Source organism: Bemisia tabaci, chromosome 1 (genome assembly GCF_918797505.1).
Source record: "Bemisia tabaci chromosome 1, PGI_BMITA_v3".
In the NCBI taxonomy this organism is placed as follows: domain Eukaryota; kingdom Metazoa; phylum Arthropoda; class Insecta; order Hemiptera; family Aleyrodidae; genus Bemisia; species Bemisia tabaci.
This window is the reverse complement of record NC_092793.1, coordinates 84,026,994-84,041,235: the sequence shown is the minus strand read 5'-3', so window position 1 is coordinate 84,041,235 and position 14,242 is coordinate 84,026,994. Positions and strand designations below refer to the sequence as shown.

Sequence of the window (14,242 nt, the reverse complement as noted above, 5' to 3'; positions counted from 1 at the left end):
CAGGACGAAAAAATAAATCAGGTAATAACCTTTATCAAACCTGGTAAAATGGAAAACTCGCATAATTCTTTTATCTCTTGTACGTTGCACACTACATTCGGAGGCTTCATCTTCACTAAAAAAGCCTATGCTGACTTCCTGAGGAACATATTGGCAGTGGAGGTTTAATCATTATGTTCATTTTTAAAAATTAAATAAACAACTCTCAAAATCATGCATAAGCATATTCTGAGCTCAGAAAAGTTACTTCTTAATATTAGTGAGATAATGTAAAAAATAATTATGGCAAGCGTTGCAATTCACTATTGTTGAGTAAGCTTCTAAACGATCACACTATGTTGAAAGTGTAGGCGTGCTAAACTTGTGAGGCACTGTATCTCTTTAACTTTCCATCCGGTGCTTTAAAGATTGTGCCTCTATCATTACTGCAGTGAAGCGTATGAAAAAAGGGAAAAATGTTATGATCAAACCTTATAAATGAACAATACATTATTGGAGTGGAATCATGTAAACCCTATCATTGAGGCAAGGACCAATCTTAAGAAATTGATGACGTTTCACAGATTTTTAATTTCCATATTCCGAGTGGCATGAGCTGAAATCTTGTTTCTCAACCCCTCTCTCCAACTGATCTCTGAGTTCATGAGCAAGACAGAAAGAAAGCAGGCAAACAGTAGTTAGTCCAGGAATTATACGACAAATTCGGCCAGTTACAGGAAAAATTTAATAACAGGCTGATTTTTGACATGGTGAATTCTTTTGACCCCCTGAGTCCCCCCAAAAAAGTCCTCATCGATAGCGTGACGGCTTTGGGTTGTTTGGAGGGGGGTAAGTGCCCCAAAATCGGTTTACGGTCATAACATGAGAACGGTTGCTTGTATCACTACGCACAGCACCATTGTCTGAATCCTCGTGTTTTGGAGCGAAACGACACATTACCAATTTTTCATAGCTCCCCGGTGCCCTCCAAAATTGCTAAAACGTCATTTCAAGGCATATTTTTGACGATTATTTTGCAGGAAAAGTTCGCTCGCGGCTGTTCAACGGCAAACGCTGCTTCATGTCACTCTTAACTTTCTGTGAGAGTAGGGTTTCTTCTCTGCAGAAGAAAGTTTTCTCTCCACAGAGGAAAGTTGTCTCCACAGAGGGAACATTCGTCTTCGGAGAGGAAACTTTTGTCTTCGGAGAGGAAACTTTCGTCTTTCGAGTCGGAGAGGAAAACATTTCCTTCCTTCTTTAACTGGTCCAAACATCATCATTGGCTTGTGCAAGAATTAAATTTATTCGAACACAAGTTGTCATTCTAGAGGTACGTTTCTTAATCGGCCTCACCATCAATCTGAACACCCCAATGTTTTATTCCTTTTCTAAACCGATTGTCGTATGTTTGAGATGAGAGTGATATGGAAGACGACATCGAAAGTGAAGAATCCACCAGCAGCCCTGAGAACAGAATCTCCATTGCAATTACCACAAAGTCCCCTTTCTGCTGTTTCGATATAAGGAAGATGACCATTCTTTGGAGCAATAACTTTGAGCCAGTTGCAATAAATGATGGTCTCGGAATTTGAGTCATCATTTACAAGAGATTAGATCAAAGAAATAAGTCAGCAGGTCATGCTAGTGGCTGGTCTGTTCACTTTCAATTAGATAATTAATTAGGAAATAGATGCACTGCTAACACACACATTCAAGAGCTACAGCTCTGATTCAATCAGCTTTTTTATTTGATCGGTAGATACAAGTGAAAAAACTTTGATGCACTTAAAGGAAGCAGGGTACCTTATCTGATAATCCTGAGTGAATTGTGCAGATGTAGTTAAAATAATTTTCCGCAGATGATAAATTAGTAAGACTATTTTTCAATTGTAGATGTAGCCTGTAAAATTGGATGGATGGAAAGTAGCATGAGCTTTAGGTAAGACAACACAATATGCAGAAATGCGTGTCATCAACTAATAAAATAGGTAAAGGAAAGAAGTAATGGGAGAAAATGAATAATTTGAGTAAATTTTGTCCGTTTCATATTTTAACACACTTTCACACAAACATTTGGAGTTGTGGTGACTAAAATTGGAGTTGATTAAAACCACGGCCATTTGTTCTGTGTTTTTAGTCATTAAACTTGGATTAAAGTGACCAAATTTTGGTTTAATTATATCTTAACTGCAGCAAGAATAGTTTGAAAAAACAGTGATAAGCCACCTTTGATTTGACACCAAACACCTTCACTGGAAAACAACGTCTTACTTAGTGCTAATTCCGGATGGATAAGCCACAACGACTTAAGGAATTACGTAAAAGTGCTTAAAGAACAATTACCGAAATTAAGACCATAAGAAAATGTTGATTTAGGGCAAAATTACAGAAAAATCGAGGGAAAAACACTACCTGTGCAGAAACGTGGTGACACAAATCCGCCATTGTTTATCCCTTTTTCACAAGCTATAATAAATTTATCGGCTATGAAATCATTTAATAATATATCATTACTATTTTATCCCGTGTATATTCCACAGTACATGCGAGGCTTCATCCTCACTAGAAAAGTCTTTTCTGACTCTTCGAGGAATAGTCGAAAAATTGACAGTGGATGTTTAATAATTTTATGTTAATTTTTAAAAATTTACTATATCAGGATAAATAAGCCACACACGACTTACGGAATTACATAACAGTGCTTTAAAAATAATTACTAAAATTATGACCTTATAAAATGTTGATTAATGGCAAAATTACAAAAAAATCATGAGAAAAGCACCAGTTGTTTACGAACGTCGTGATAACAAATCCGCCATGTTGCCGATCCCCCACCTTAAAATAGCATTTCAAGTTGAATTTCAACCTCCAGTTCCTTTATGCGAATGCAAAAACCTAGTCTTTAGTGTAAAATAAGGTTTCAAACACAAATTTCGGAAACCTACATTTCGTTAGTTTCGCATTGCTCATGCCGTAATTTGAACTTAGGTTTCAAACTCAGATTTCGATTAAAGTTAGGTTTAGAGCCTCGCATAAACATAGCTACTGAATGACAGTCTCCACGAAATCGTAGCGAAGCCAAATTTCATTTACCTAAAGGCTCCTTTCTCCCTGTTCCCTTCAGAATGGATTAGGAGAATTATGATTGTGATGGATTTCAATATTTTGCCAGGAAACTATACTCTTAAAATCAGAGCAACCCTCTCAAAGGGCGGCAAAGAGGCTTCAAAATTATGAAATTCGGATATCTTAGGGTTGATTCCCTCTCCATTCCTGCAGTCACCGATTTTGCCTGTCCTGAAATAGAGAGAAACACCAGCTACGAGAGGTTTTGGGAGTTTTTTTAGAGAAAACCAGTGGCACCATCATCGTGTTTCTTGCAAAATTTTATAGTAGTAAACTATACATGGATTGCAATTCCCAGAAGCACTTAAGAGCTCCATTGCCGCATATTGAGAAAATAAGACTGGATCAATGGGGTTGCTCAGGTCAAAGATCACTGTGATTTTTAATTTTAGGCTACCAGTATGAAACTTGGTGAAAATGTCACTTAAGGTATCGATAACGAAAATCAATTGAGACACAAGCCGTGTGTCCCTGTAATTTGGCCGCCATTTTTCAAGATGACCGCCGAAAGTTGATTTACGTTACTTTCTCATTTTTTGGCGGCTCTTATTTACCTGTTTGCATTATTTTTAGCAGAATTATTTATGGACGTGTCTAAAACGAGGAAAAGTCGAGACCTAAGTCCAGTCGGCCTTTTTGTCCTAGCGGTTGGCCGTCATTTGGAAATCAGCGCCTCAATCCCGTTTTTCTTAGGTCTCTTTGATTTTCCTGGCTTTTTTACGGCTAGACGCTGGAATTTTGCAGGAATATTCATAATTGTGTTAAAAACAGGAAATTATCGAGACAGAAGTTCATTTAGCCATTTATTCCCGGCTAGGTATTAGCCACCATTTTGGAAATTACCAGCCGTACCGTTTCCCCGCGGTTCCTCTGATATTCGTGGGTATTTTACAGGTAGACGCTGCATAAACATGCATAATTGTATCAAAGTGATTTGATAGACGCGCTATTTTGTGTCAAAACGACATGCGATATATTGCATCGATTGGTTCCACTTTTTTCAGCTACGCATAATTTTTCTCGAATTTTGAGATCGCAATTCTGTTGTCAGGAGACTAGGGAATTCACTTACCAACTTTGACAAACAAATTCAACGTAATGTAGGCGTGGCTTTTTTAGAGGGAAAATATGGCATTCGAGTGCAGTTTCGATATCAGTATCGAATGTGATATTTTTCCTCTAAAAAAACGAGGCCTTTTAAGTTGAATTTGTTTGTCAAAATCGGTAAGTGAATTTTCTAGTCTCCTGACAACAGAATTGCCATCTCAAAATTCGAAAAAAATGACAAGTAGCTGAGAAAATGGAACTAATCGATGTAATATATCGCATGTCGTTCTGACACAAAATATAGCGTCAATCGAATCACCTTATAAGAATAGAGTACCCATGTTGGCTGTCGTGGGAGCTCTGCCGCAAGTGCGGCAACGAGAGAGCGAAGAATAAAAGAAGACGAACGGAATACGAACAAGATCGTGTATTCACGAAAAACAGAACATGAAGTTCAACAACTGAACAAAAGTGAACTCAAAAGGGAACGAAAACGAAAAAAGAAAAAAAAGGTGGTGAGCACGGGTCTATGCCGCTGCTCTGACCCCACTGACTAGCTTGGCCCAACATGGCCGCACTCGAGCACTCGATCCCCTCTTGCTTCTATCACCCCTCCCTCCGAGCGGGAAATCCGAAAATGGTCGCGGTGTTGCGACATTGGCAGTTGTCGGTAACTGTCAAACAAAACATGTTGGTAATTTAGAGGTTACGTCATGAAGCTTTTAGGGCTCAAAGAGGCAGCCAACCTATGGATTCAAATCATCCAGAGTTATCTATTATTACAATTGTTTTGATCCGTCCTTCGGAAAGCATGTACTTGCCTCAAATTTTGCATTTTACTCATTTTTGCAGGAGATAGCTCATTTATGAACGTTCTTGGCCAGCTTGGTTTGATATTGAAATGGAGATAAGCAGTGACATTTGTTGTGTTAGAGGGTTGGCTGCCCTTTTGGACCCTGAGAGCTCCATTTTTCGACATATCTGTACTTTCCCTAGATATAAAGGTACTTTGGTTAAGAATGGAAAAACATGGAGGCACAAGTTTAATCAGCCATTTTTTCCCGGCTAATGGCCGCCATTTTAGAAATTCGCGGCTCTGTCCCGTCTCTTTGCGGTTCCTCCGATTTTCGTGCCTAGAAAGAATAACATTCTCCTCAGTTTCAGTACGTTAAGCCCCGTAGTTCTACCGGCATACGAATGTAATTTCAAATGAAGGAAAAATTTTTGCGTGAAGAGAAGGTTTAAAGCAAAAGGTGAGAAAAGCGCAAAGGAAAACGACGAATTTTTCAGACGAAGATTTAAGAAAGTTCAGAACTAATTGGAAGACAACAGCTTTTCTGTCACACCTGTCGCGTCGTGTCTGAAGAATTTGTTTGTTGCTTCCCAATATATTAATGATATAATTGAATCACAAAAAAATTGGAATGGAACAATGGACGTTAGCGTAACAGCACTATAAAACTTTATGCATTGTCATACGTTTTCACAAGCTTCATCCGGCGAGATAAACACTACACTTAATATGACTGCCAAAATATGTTGCTAAATGTGGTGACACTTCTTTCGAATGACTTTTCTCGCTTAAAAGTAAACATTTCAGTTTCAAATGGCAATTTTCTCGAACATTAGAGTCTCCTCTCAGGCAATATTTCCTAGAATCCATGATCAATACGGATATATTACCGCTAATTGCCCTTTTACTTCAAAATCGGGGTTGGCGACGCGTAACCGACTTGACATTTTCGGCCTTTAAAGTCTCATATTATAAAATATAATCATAACTTATCATAATTTTTAGCATGGATAAGTTCAGGGACAGTATTCCTATTGATTTATCAACTTTGTTTTCAATCGATTTGGCCTAAGTCGTTTATAATCTATGATGACAAGACTATTCTTTTCATTGTAAAATCACCCTCCTGTGCTTTGACAGTACCTTTACTTTTCATTTACGGGATCTTTCCAAAAAGAACATAGAATAATCTTTTCCTTTTTTCTGAGGTATACTTACACATTATATTCATTGAATGAGCAGCATTACTACAGGAAAGAAATGACTATAGTCATTAAACATTCTGCAGTATAGGGTTAAGAACAAATTACAGTAAAGCTTTACAAACACAGTGCAGTATAGCACTTAAAAACAAAGTTAATTAAAGCAAATATTCCGAAAATCTTGTAATTTATTTATTATTTTGTTAGTATTATTAACTTCTAACAAAATTACATGACTCCACTACGCAGTAAAATTATACTTTGTAGAAGTGGGGGAATTGGAAAGAGAGGGAGTAGATTGAAAATAATAACATATAAATTTGTAGATACTTGGTGTCAAGGAACTTGAACGATAGCTATAAAATGTAAGTAGCAGAAGAAAATGAGCTACTTAATCCTAAGAAAAAACTGTAGTAAATAGGTGGTAATCAAGTGTGAACGATTTATCACAAATGCTTGAAATGATATCTATAAGATTTAACGAAAGAATTAATTACAAAATCAGAACAACAGGGTACCACCGAAATTGAACTATGGTGCATCTCAAAAAAAGAGATGATTTCCTTTTCGCACTAAACATATAGACTAACGAACGCATTCACAGAACACTTCATTTCTTTTTTTAAGTTGTATTTTCCTGGCTTTTAAGGCAAATTTTGGTGAGTGGGTTTGGTGGAGTTTTTGACTGGATTGGCAGGGTTGCAAACCAAAAGAGAAAACGTTTTGCTGAAGTCAAGAACTAAACTCAGTTGCTTGATTATTTTGGCCAACGTTTGCATTCATCCATTTTTCAACCCACCTGGGGTAGGTGACGACCATGTGGTGGTCATTGCTGCCAGCAGAAAAACCAAATGTCGTAGGCGCACCGCCGCCCGGGGGAATTTCGTTTTGTTATAAAGGAGGTTGACAGTAAGTTAAAAACTTCAACCACGCGAAAATTCGTCTCTGATGAGAGGTTCGTGATGATGCCACAGAATTCCGCGCCTCGCCACCGACCGTCAGTGCCTCATAAACCAAGATTAAAGCTCCCGTGTGTGGCACCGTAGCATGGTGAGTTCAGTATCCCTAATAACCCTTGGATATCAAGCTTGGAGTATATCCGCTCATTGGTTGTAGAGGGGTATCGTGAACAAGTATGTTTCGGCTATCTTGAACCGTGAAAAACCGCTATTTTGAAATGGTCATAGGCAGGAACTTGAGTTTTGCCCCAAAAATGCCATTCTTATCCCCTTCTCAATGATGTATCAGAAAATAGGGGTCGTAATTTTAAAACTGAAACATGATTTCATGCTCCCCTCCACCACAGGAGCCTCTTTGAAATTTTAAAGGGGTTAAAGAGTAGCTCTTTTTGACCCAGGAACACCCCCTAAGTTTCATTTTGATAGCTCAGCCAGCAAATGGGTGTTACAGGACTTAGTTGTATCAAGAATTTGGGCTGTTTCACAAACAAACGAAGACGGACTGGAGAGACATTTAATTTATCGTTGAAAGAGTTCTGACAAGACATGAATTGAACCGCAACATTCTAACCGGACAAACGACATCTTTGTTCCCTGGCTGCTCAGCAGGCCACGTTGCCAAGTTGGCGGAAATGAGATTGACAAATGGGCGGAAATGAGGGGATATAACAGACGTTTGAATTTTGCAGTATCAAATCATTCAACTTGCTTTGTAGGTGACACTTATAATGGTTAAATGAAATGAGAAGAACAAGGGGTACAGGCTGTAAATTAAAGTAATTTGGACGGGACGTTTCGGGGTTCACATTCCCTTTTTCAACCGCCGAAAAAACAAAAAACAAAAGTTAAAATTTACACATAAATGAGCCGCCGTTTTAGATTAGTGGCGAAAACATATATGTGAAACAAAGAGGAAGCACTCAACCCAGCTATGTAATACAGGTAACCCCGAAACTTCCCGTCCAAATTACTCTTATTTACAGCCTGTACCCCGTGTTCTTCTCATTTCATTTACATATATTGGGCTGATTAAATTGTTACCTGTATTATACATATAGCTGGGTTGAGTGCTTCCTCTTTGTTTCACGTATATGTTTTTGCCACTAATCTAAAGCGGCGGCTCATTTATGTGCAAATTTTAACTTTTGTTTTTTGTTCTTTTCGGCGGTTGGAAAATGGAATGTGAACCCCGAAACGTCCCGTCCAAATTACTTTTATCTACAGCCTGTACTCCGTGTTCTTCTAATTTCATTTACATATTTTGGGCTGATTAAATTGTTACCATGTTACCTGTATATAATGGTTAAATATCTACTAGCCGTTCTGGACGCGCTTTGCGCGTCCAGAACGGCCAGCCAAGGGGCTGTGCCCCCTGGACCCCCGATCACTCGTTACGCGAGTGACATTCGGCTCGCTCCGCGAGCCATTTTTTTCAGTGATTGGACATTTGATCACCAAGCTGTATACATTTTGGAGACTCTGGAGGAAAACATAATTTTGTCACAGAACCTTGTTGCCGGAGCGTGCCATCATTTGCACATGAATAGATGTGTGGAGATGAAGCGATGATGGGGATCGATCATTTCTTTCAAAAACGCATTTGACAGGAACGTCATCCCATCGTCTGGCGGAAAAAGACGATCCATGGATCTCCTTCCGCGATTTGACTTGCTGAAGTAGCAAAAGTTCAACTTTACCTCTTAAGAGGATGATCGGTGGCGTAGGGGTCTAAAAACTGCTCAACGATTGTATAGTTCGAGTTCCAAATTGCAATTAGCCCACTCATGTTTTTTTCTTATACTTTCATCGCATATAAATTTCTCTGATGTTTTTGTTTTATTCTCTCTGATTGCATATTAGTAATCATATCCTCATTTCATTTCCTTTCCCTTTCCTTTTTCCCTCTCTGTAGCATCTGTGTCCATTTACATTTATTATTTTAAAATAGCTTCCCCCTAGTATAAAATTGATGCTTCAAACGGAATCAATTGTTTTAATGACATTTCCGGCTAAATCATGGGTTTTCCCAGGAAGGCAGCCTTTCGTCCCTCCCGGACTCTATTGTTGCCTGATAAGTTGCTTTTTTAGCACTTTCCCCAATTCAAATCCTTGTAACACATTCATATTTATCACACAATCTGGGAACCTCTCGAGTGAAATAAGAAAGGGGGAATCGCTGAAAGTTCGAATCCTTCGAAGTTTATGTTAATGATGCATAGTTGAATTTTATCTTAATTTCAAATGAATTCTTCTGCAGGCAAGCACAGCCGTATCATCAAATCTGTAGATGGGTTTTATGGAGATCACGATGAAATGGAAGAAGATGAAGATTGGTCTAAGAAGTCAGGGCAGTCTACTTTACAAGAAGCTGAGGCACGCTACGATATGCCAGAAGACCCTCATGATCCAACATCTTGAGATTCACTCATTCCTTAAATTGTAAAAGTGAGCATTCCAAGTTTTTACTATATTATAGTTTCCTCTCTCATGGTCCTGTTCCTAAATTTTGCAACTTTTCTTTCATTAAATTTGTGACCTCATGTGACATAAGAAATATCCAAACTTGTCCAAAAAACTTTACCTGCCACAAGTCTCAGTGCTATCTCAGAACCCGGCGGGCCCTTAATTTTGTACCTGTTCCACAGCTAAATTTATGACTTTGTGTGTAAACAAGATTTGTTAAAGCCTGTATAAAAAATATTCAAAATGTCTTCACCACCAGTTTCAGACCTAGTTCAAAACTAAAAGGTTTAAGCAGGTACCTATGCAACGCTTCACACCAGAAACATATGAACTAGGTACCATGGTTGAAGTTCAATCCTGATTACGTAAACGATGCTTTAGATGTAAGCATCAGCATAAAATTTGGTAAAACAAGCAGTTTTCTATGTTTCTTTTACATGATTTCAAATCCCATCTTTTTCTGGCAGTCTATGTGTGGTCCATATCCGGGTAAATTCGGAATTAGGGCGAGCAACGGATCCCAACTCATTTTTTCAAATGGAAAAATCCTCCTTGTGATTTTCATTCGAAAAAATATATAAAAAGTATAGTTTTGTGCAAAACCAAAGTTATTATATCCAATCGTTTCCAAATGACGGCCGGTTAAAGGTCAACTGGCCAAAAATTGACACCGGTCTTTTGTCCATTGATTTCCGTGTAACTCAGTTTGTGAGGTCCTTTCGGCACGAACAAAAAAAATTTGACGTAATATTTTTACACAGGAAAACAACGTTTTGAACTTTAACTGGCCGCCATTTTGAAACAGGTTGAAATACTGACTTCAGTTTCCAAGAAAAATCTTTCTTTGCTCATGTTCTTTTTAACGAAATACGGGGAGGGATGGTTTTTTCATTTAAGGAAAAATTTGGGGAGACATTGGTCCCCCCCAAGGGAGCCCGCCCTTAAAATTTTAGAGGGCCAAAGGAGGCATGTCTCCCAAGTTTCAAATCCTTACTACAATGGGCCTGTTGCAAACTTTTGCCAGAGCAAAAATAAGATCGGGCGAAAAAGGAAGAAAAGTAAATGACCTTAGTCTCCGGTAAAGAAAACAAAGGAGTAGCAAAAATAAGAGTTGTTACGTCTCAAAAACCACGATGAGCGCATCGGCAAAGTCCTTACTTCACAATTTGCGTAAGAAATTTGCGATTTTTCGAGCTTCCCGCTTCAAAAACGATACCACAGCACAGGTGAACATTTCGTTAGAGGAGTTATTCCATCCAACCCCTGCTCACAAGGAAAGTATGCAATACTCAACAAAGCCGATGCCAATCTGTCAAAAGACATGTGACGGGACCATCATTCTAACCTCCTGATAACAATCAGCGTGTTTACATTCACATTTCTCTCGCGTTGTTAAGATATCCGCCGTGATTGACCTCGTGCTCTCCTCAACTTGTGCGCGGAAGCGTCGGCCATGTTGAGCAGGGATTCAATGGAACGACTCCTTTAACGAAATGTTCACCTGTGCTGTAGTATCCTTTTTGAAGTGGGAATCTTAAAAAAAACGCTTTCTTACGCAGATAGTGAAGTGAGTGCACTTCAGACTTTGCCTATGCGCTCATCATGATTTTTGAGACATTATCTGTAAGGAACAACTCTTATTTTTGCTCTAGCAAAAGTTTACATCAGGCCCATTGGGTAAAAAGCTATATAGGAAATGAGGCTTCATTAACACCCTGTATACAGATACCAGGGGTTTTTGCCAAAATTTTTTTTTTAATGCTCATTTCAATTCGAGTTATCATAATATGGAGGTATTTCTATTTGAAATTCTCAAATTGTCGATGCTTTCAGTCCTCTGGGGGCGAGGATGTCATTCCCTTTCTCTAAAGAGATTTCCATTTTTATTTGAAAAAGTCTCGTCCTAACCACATGTCAACATCTGTGATCGTTTTTGAGATGCTGAAGGTATCTATACTTTTTCATCTTTCTGTATTTTTCATCAAACAGTTTAATGCTGATGAGGTTACTCCTGTAATGTCAATGTATACCTGCCTTAACATCCCACCAGTCTACTCTTTGAAAAAGTATTGCCTGTGATATAAGCCTGCCGATGATCTTTTCATTAATTACTTTCTCTTGTGAAATGAAAGGTGTAGTAAATAATTGCTCTATGTACTCCAGGCGTCTGGCAGCCAAAGGTAGGTAAGCTTGAATTTCGCACAGGCAGCAGAATCCCGACTGACCGCGGTTCAAGAACGTAAATTAGAGTGTTTTTTACATCCTATCTCCCTTGTTTTTTAAGCAAACCTAGCATGTATAGTTGTACACTGTACATGCCCAAACCATTTTCTTTCATGTAACGTCACGTATTCCAAATAAATTTCGCCAAAATCGGATTTTTTCTTTGTGCATAGCCACCGTTTTGAAAAAACCGCAAAAACGCCTCTTGAGCCATTTTTGTGGCGGCGAATACTCATCAGATAACTGTCAGGAAACTTCAGACTCGGCTTCAGTGACCCAAAAAACATCATGTAAGAAAAAAAAAGAGCTGTGTACCCAAAATTCAAGTTAGCTTTACCAGACGCCTGAATTTAGTGTCAAAAACCTTTAAGCTTTTGGGCTCCTAGGTCAAAGAGGAGTTTAAGGTTTTTAACTTCACTCACGCTGAGCTAGAATTTACTTGCATCTGTAAGATATCATCAGTGTGTACCAATATTTCACTTGGATTTTGATACATTGATGGTGGAAATTTTAATTTTTTTGGATTATTATAACCTTCAGGCTTTGTATTTCAGTATTTTGTAAATCGTTTTCCAATGAATTATATTTTTCATCTTAATTTTCCTTCTTTTTTTTTTTTTTTTTTTTTTTTTTTTTTTGACATCCTCGAAGGAGACAGAGAGCTGGATAAAAATGGGAATTTTAGCTCAGCAATGTTCCTTTGACTCCTCGAATACACAAAAACATCCTCCAGCAAAATAATTGTTATATCCTCTTACTGCCCTACATATAGAGTCTCCAAAAATTAAAAGTCTAAAATAAATGCTCATCAAGTGGAGCAAAACGTTGAGGAAATTCGCTGCAATTAATTTTGATTAAACTGAGGGACTTGGCCTGGCTATGAGCTTCCAATGGGGCTAATCCCTTTATAAACGGCAAACAAATATTTTTTCTTAATCTGTTATTAGAGTGGTCCATAAAACCTATGAGCTGATCTACTGCGTGTTTGCAAAATTGAATTTAGGCAATATTTTCTATACTCGCTAGTGTATCTACATTATGGAAAATAGCTTATCTACCTCGGTTTGACAAACTTAGGCTGTATTTCGACTATTTAGAATGCCCCTTGAATATAGGCAACATCTTCGATACTCGCTTATATATCTACAGTATGGAAAATAGCTTATCTACCTCGGTTTGACAAACTTAGGCTGCATTTAGTCTCTTTAGAAGAGCAAATTTACGGCGCTCTAATAGCCGTAGAAGGGCATTTGTGAGATTGTCGACTTCAGGAGGGGTTTGCGATGGGAGTAAGCGTCGGGAGGCGGAAGATTTGACCCTGGGAGGGTAGGGGGACGCCGGGGAAGGTATCTAAGGGTCGCGGAGCGATTTTGGAAAGCGGGTGTGGTGGAGCGGTGAGTTTGAAAAAAAGTCGAACTTTTGACAGAGTAGTCGCAGGGGGCCGAAACTCCGCCAGCGTGTAGAGGGGATTAAACTATTGAAAAAATTTGTGGACTTTTTTTTTTAAAAGATAGTCGGTATTATGTGTCTGTGAGTCATCAGGAGGGGTGGATTGGCCCGCAGAGTTGGCCAGAGTGACGTAGCGGGTGCCGGGTGGACACCAGAGTAGCGCGAGAGTGGCGGGAGAGGTGTAAGTAGGTTTGCGGGGCGGTGGAAAAATGATTTTTTCATTTTTTTCGAGTTGGGGAAAAGTGAAGTATAATGTGGTAATAAGTGTTCCGGGAGGGCTTGCCGCGGCATTCGCGATACACGGGCGCTAAGTGGGCGTGGGGTAAGATGGGGAAGGGAAAAGGGAGGAGAGGGGCGGAGGGGACGGTCTCCGGAAGGCGGAGTCTCGGGCAGGATCCTCCCGTCAGGACTCTTGTGCGAATTTCGGTAATCGGGCGTTATTTCAGTTTTTAAGCGTAGATTATGCAACGCAGCGTTTAATTAGCGATTTTTGAGGAAATTTGACAACGCAGCGTTTAATCAGATATTTTCGAAGATGTTGCCTATATTCAAGGGGCATTCTAAATAGTCTAAATACAGCGTAAGTTTGTCAAACCGAGGTAGATAAGCTATTTTCCATACTGTAGATATACCAGCAAGTATAGAAAATATTGCCTATCGATGGTGAAACTACCAAACCATGTATCTCGTTTGCGGTGTTTAAAAATCTACGCTCACATTTTATTTTTTTGAAGTAGACCAAATCAATATCATTCCTTGAAATTTTCCCGGAATTTTCTCCGCACAAAGAAGAAAAATCACAGAAATTTACAAGACTGGATGTTAAGTAGTTTTTCATTTAAAAAATAAAGTATGACAGGAAGTCTGCGACGTCGCAAACCGAGATACGTGGTTTGGTAGTTTCACCGTCGCTATATTCAAGGGGCATTCTAAATAGGCTAAATACAGCCTAAGTTTGACAAACCGAGGTAGATAAGCTATTTTTTACTTATATGTATAAG

The 14,242-nt window shown here is 38.8% G+C and overlaps 1 protein-coding gene across 1 annotated transcript in view; it reads left to right on the top strand.

The window, feature by feature from the left end:
• LOC109029728 (putative ATP-dependent RNA helicase TDRD12) overlaps window positions 1-12,390 on the top strand; it is a gene marked incomplete at its 5' end in the record, with an annotated part of 132,363 nt that extends 119,973 nt beyond the window's left edge. Inside the window, 1 exon segment of the mRNA XM_072306319.1 lies at window positions 9,364-12,390. Within this exon segment, the coding sequence (XP_072162420.1) occupies window positions 9,364-9,524 (161 nt within the window).
• Between the last annotated feature and the right edge of the window lie 1,852 nt (window positions 12,391-14,242).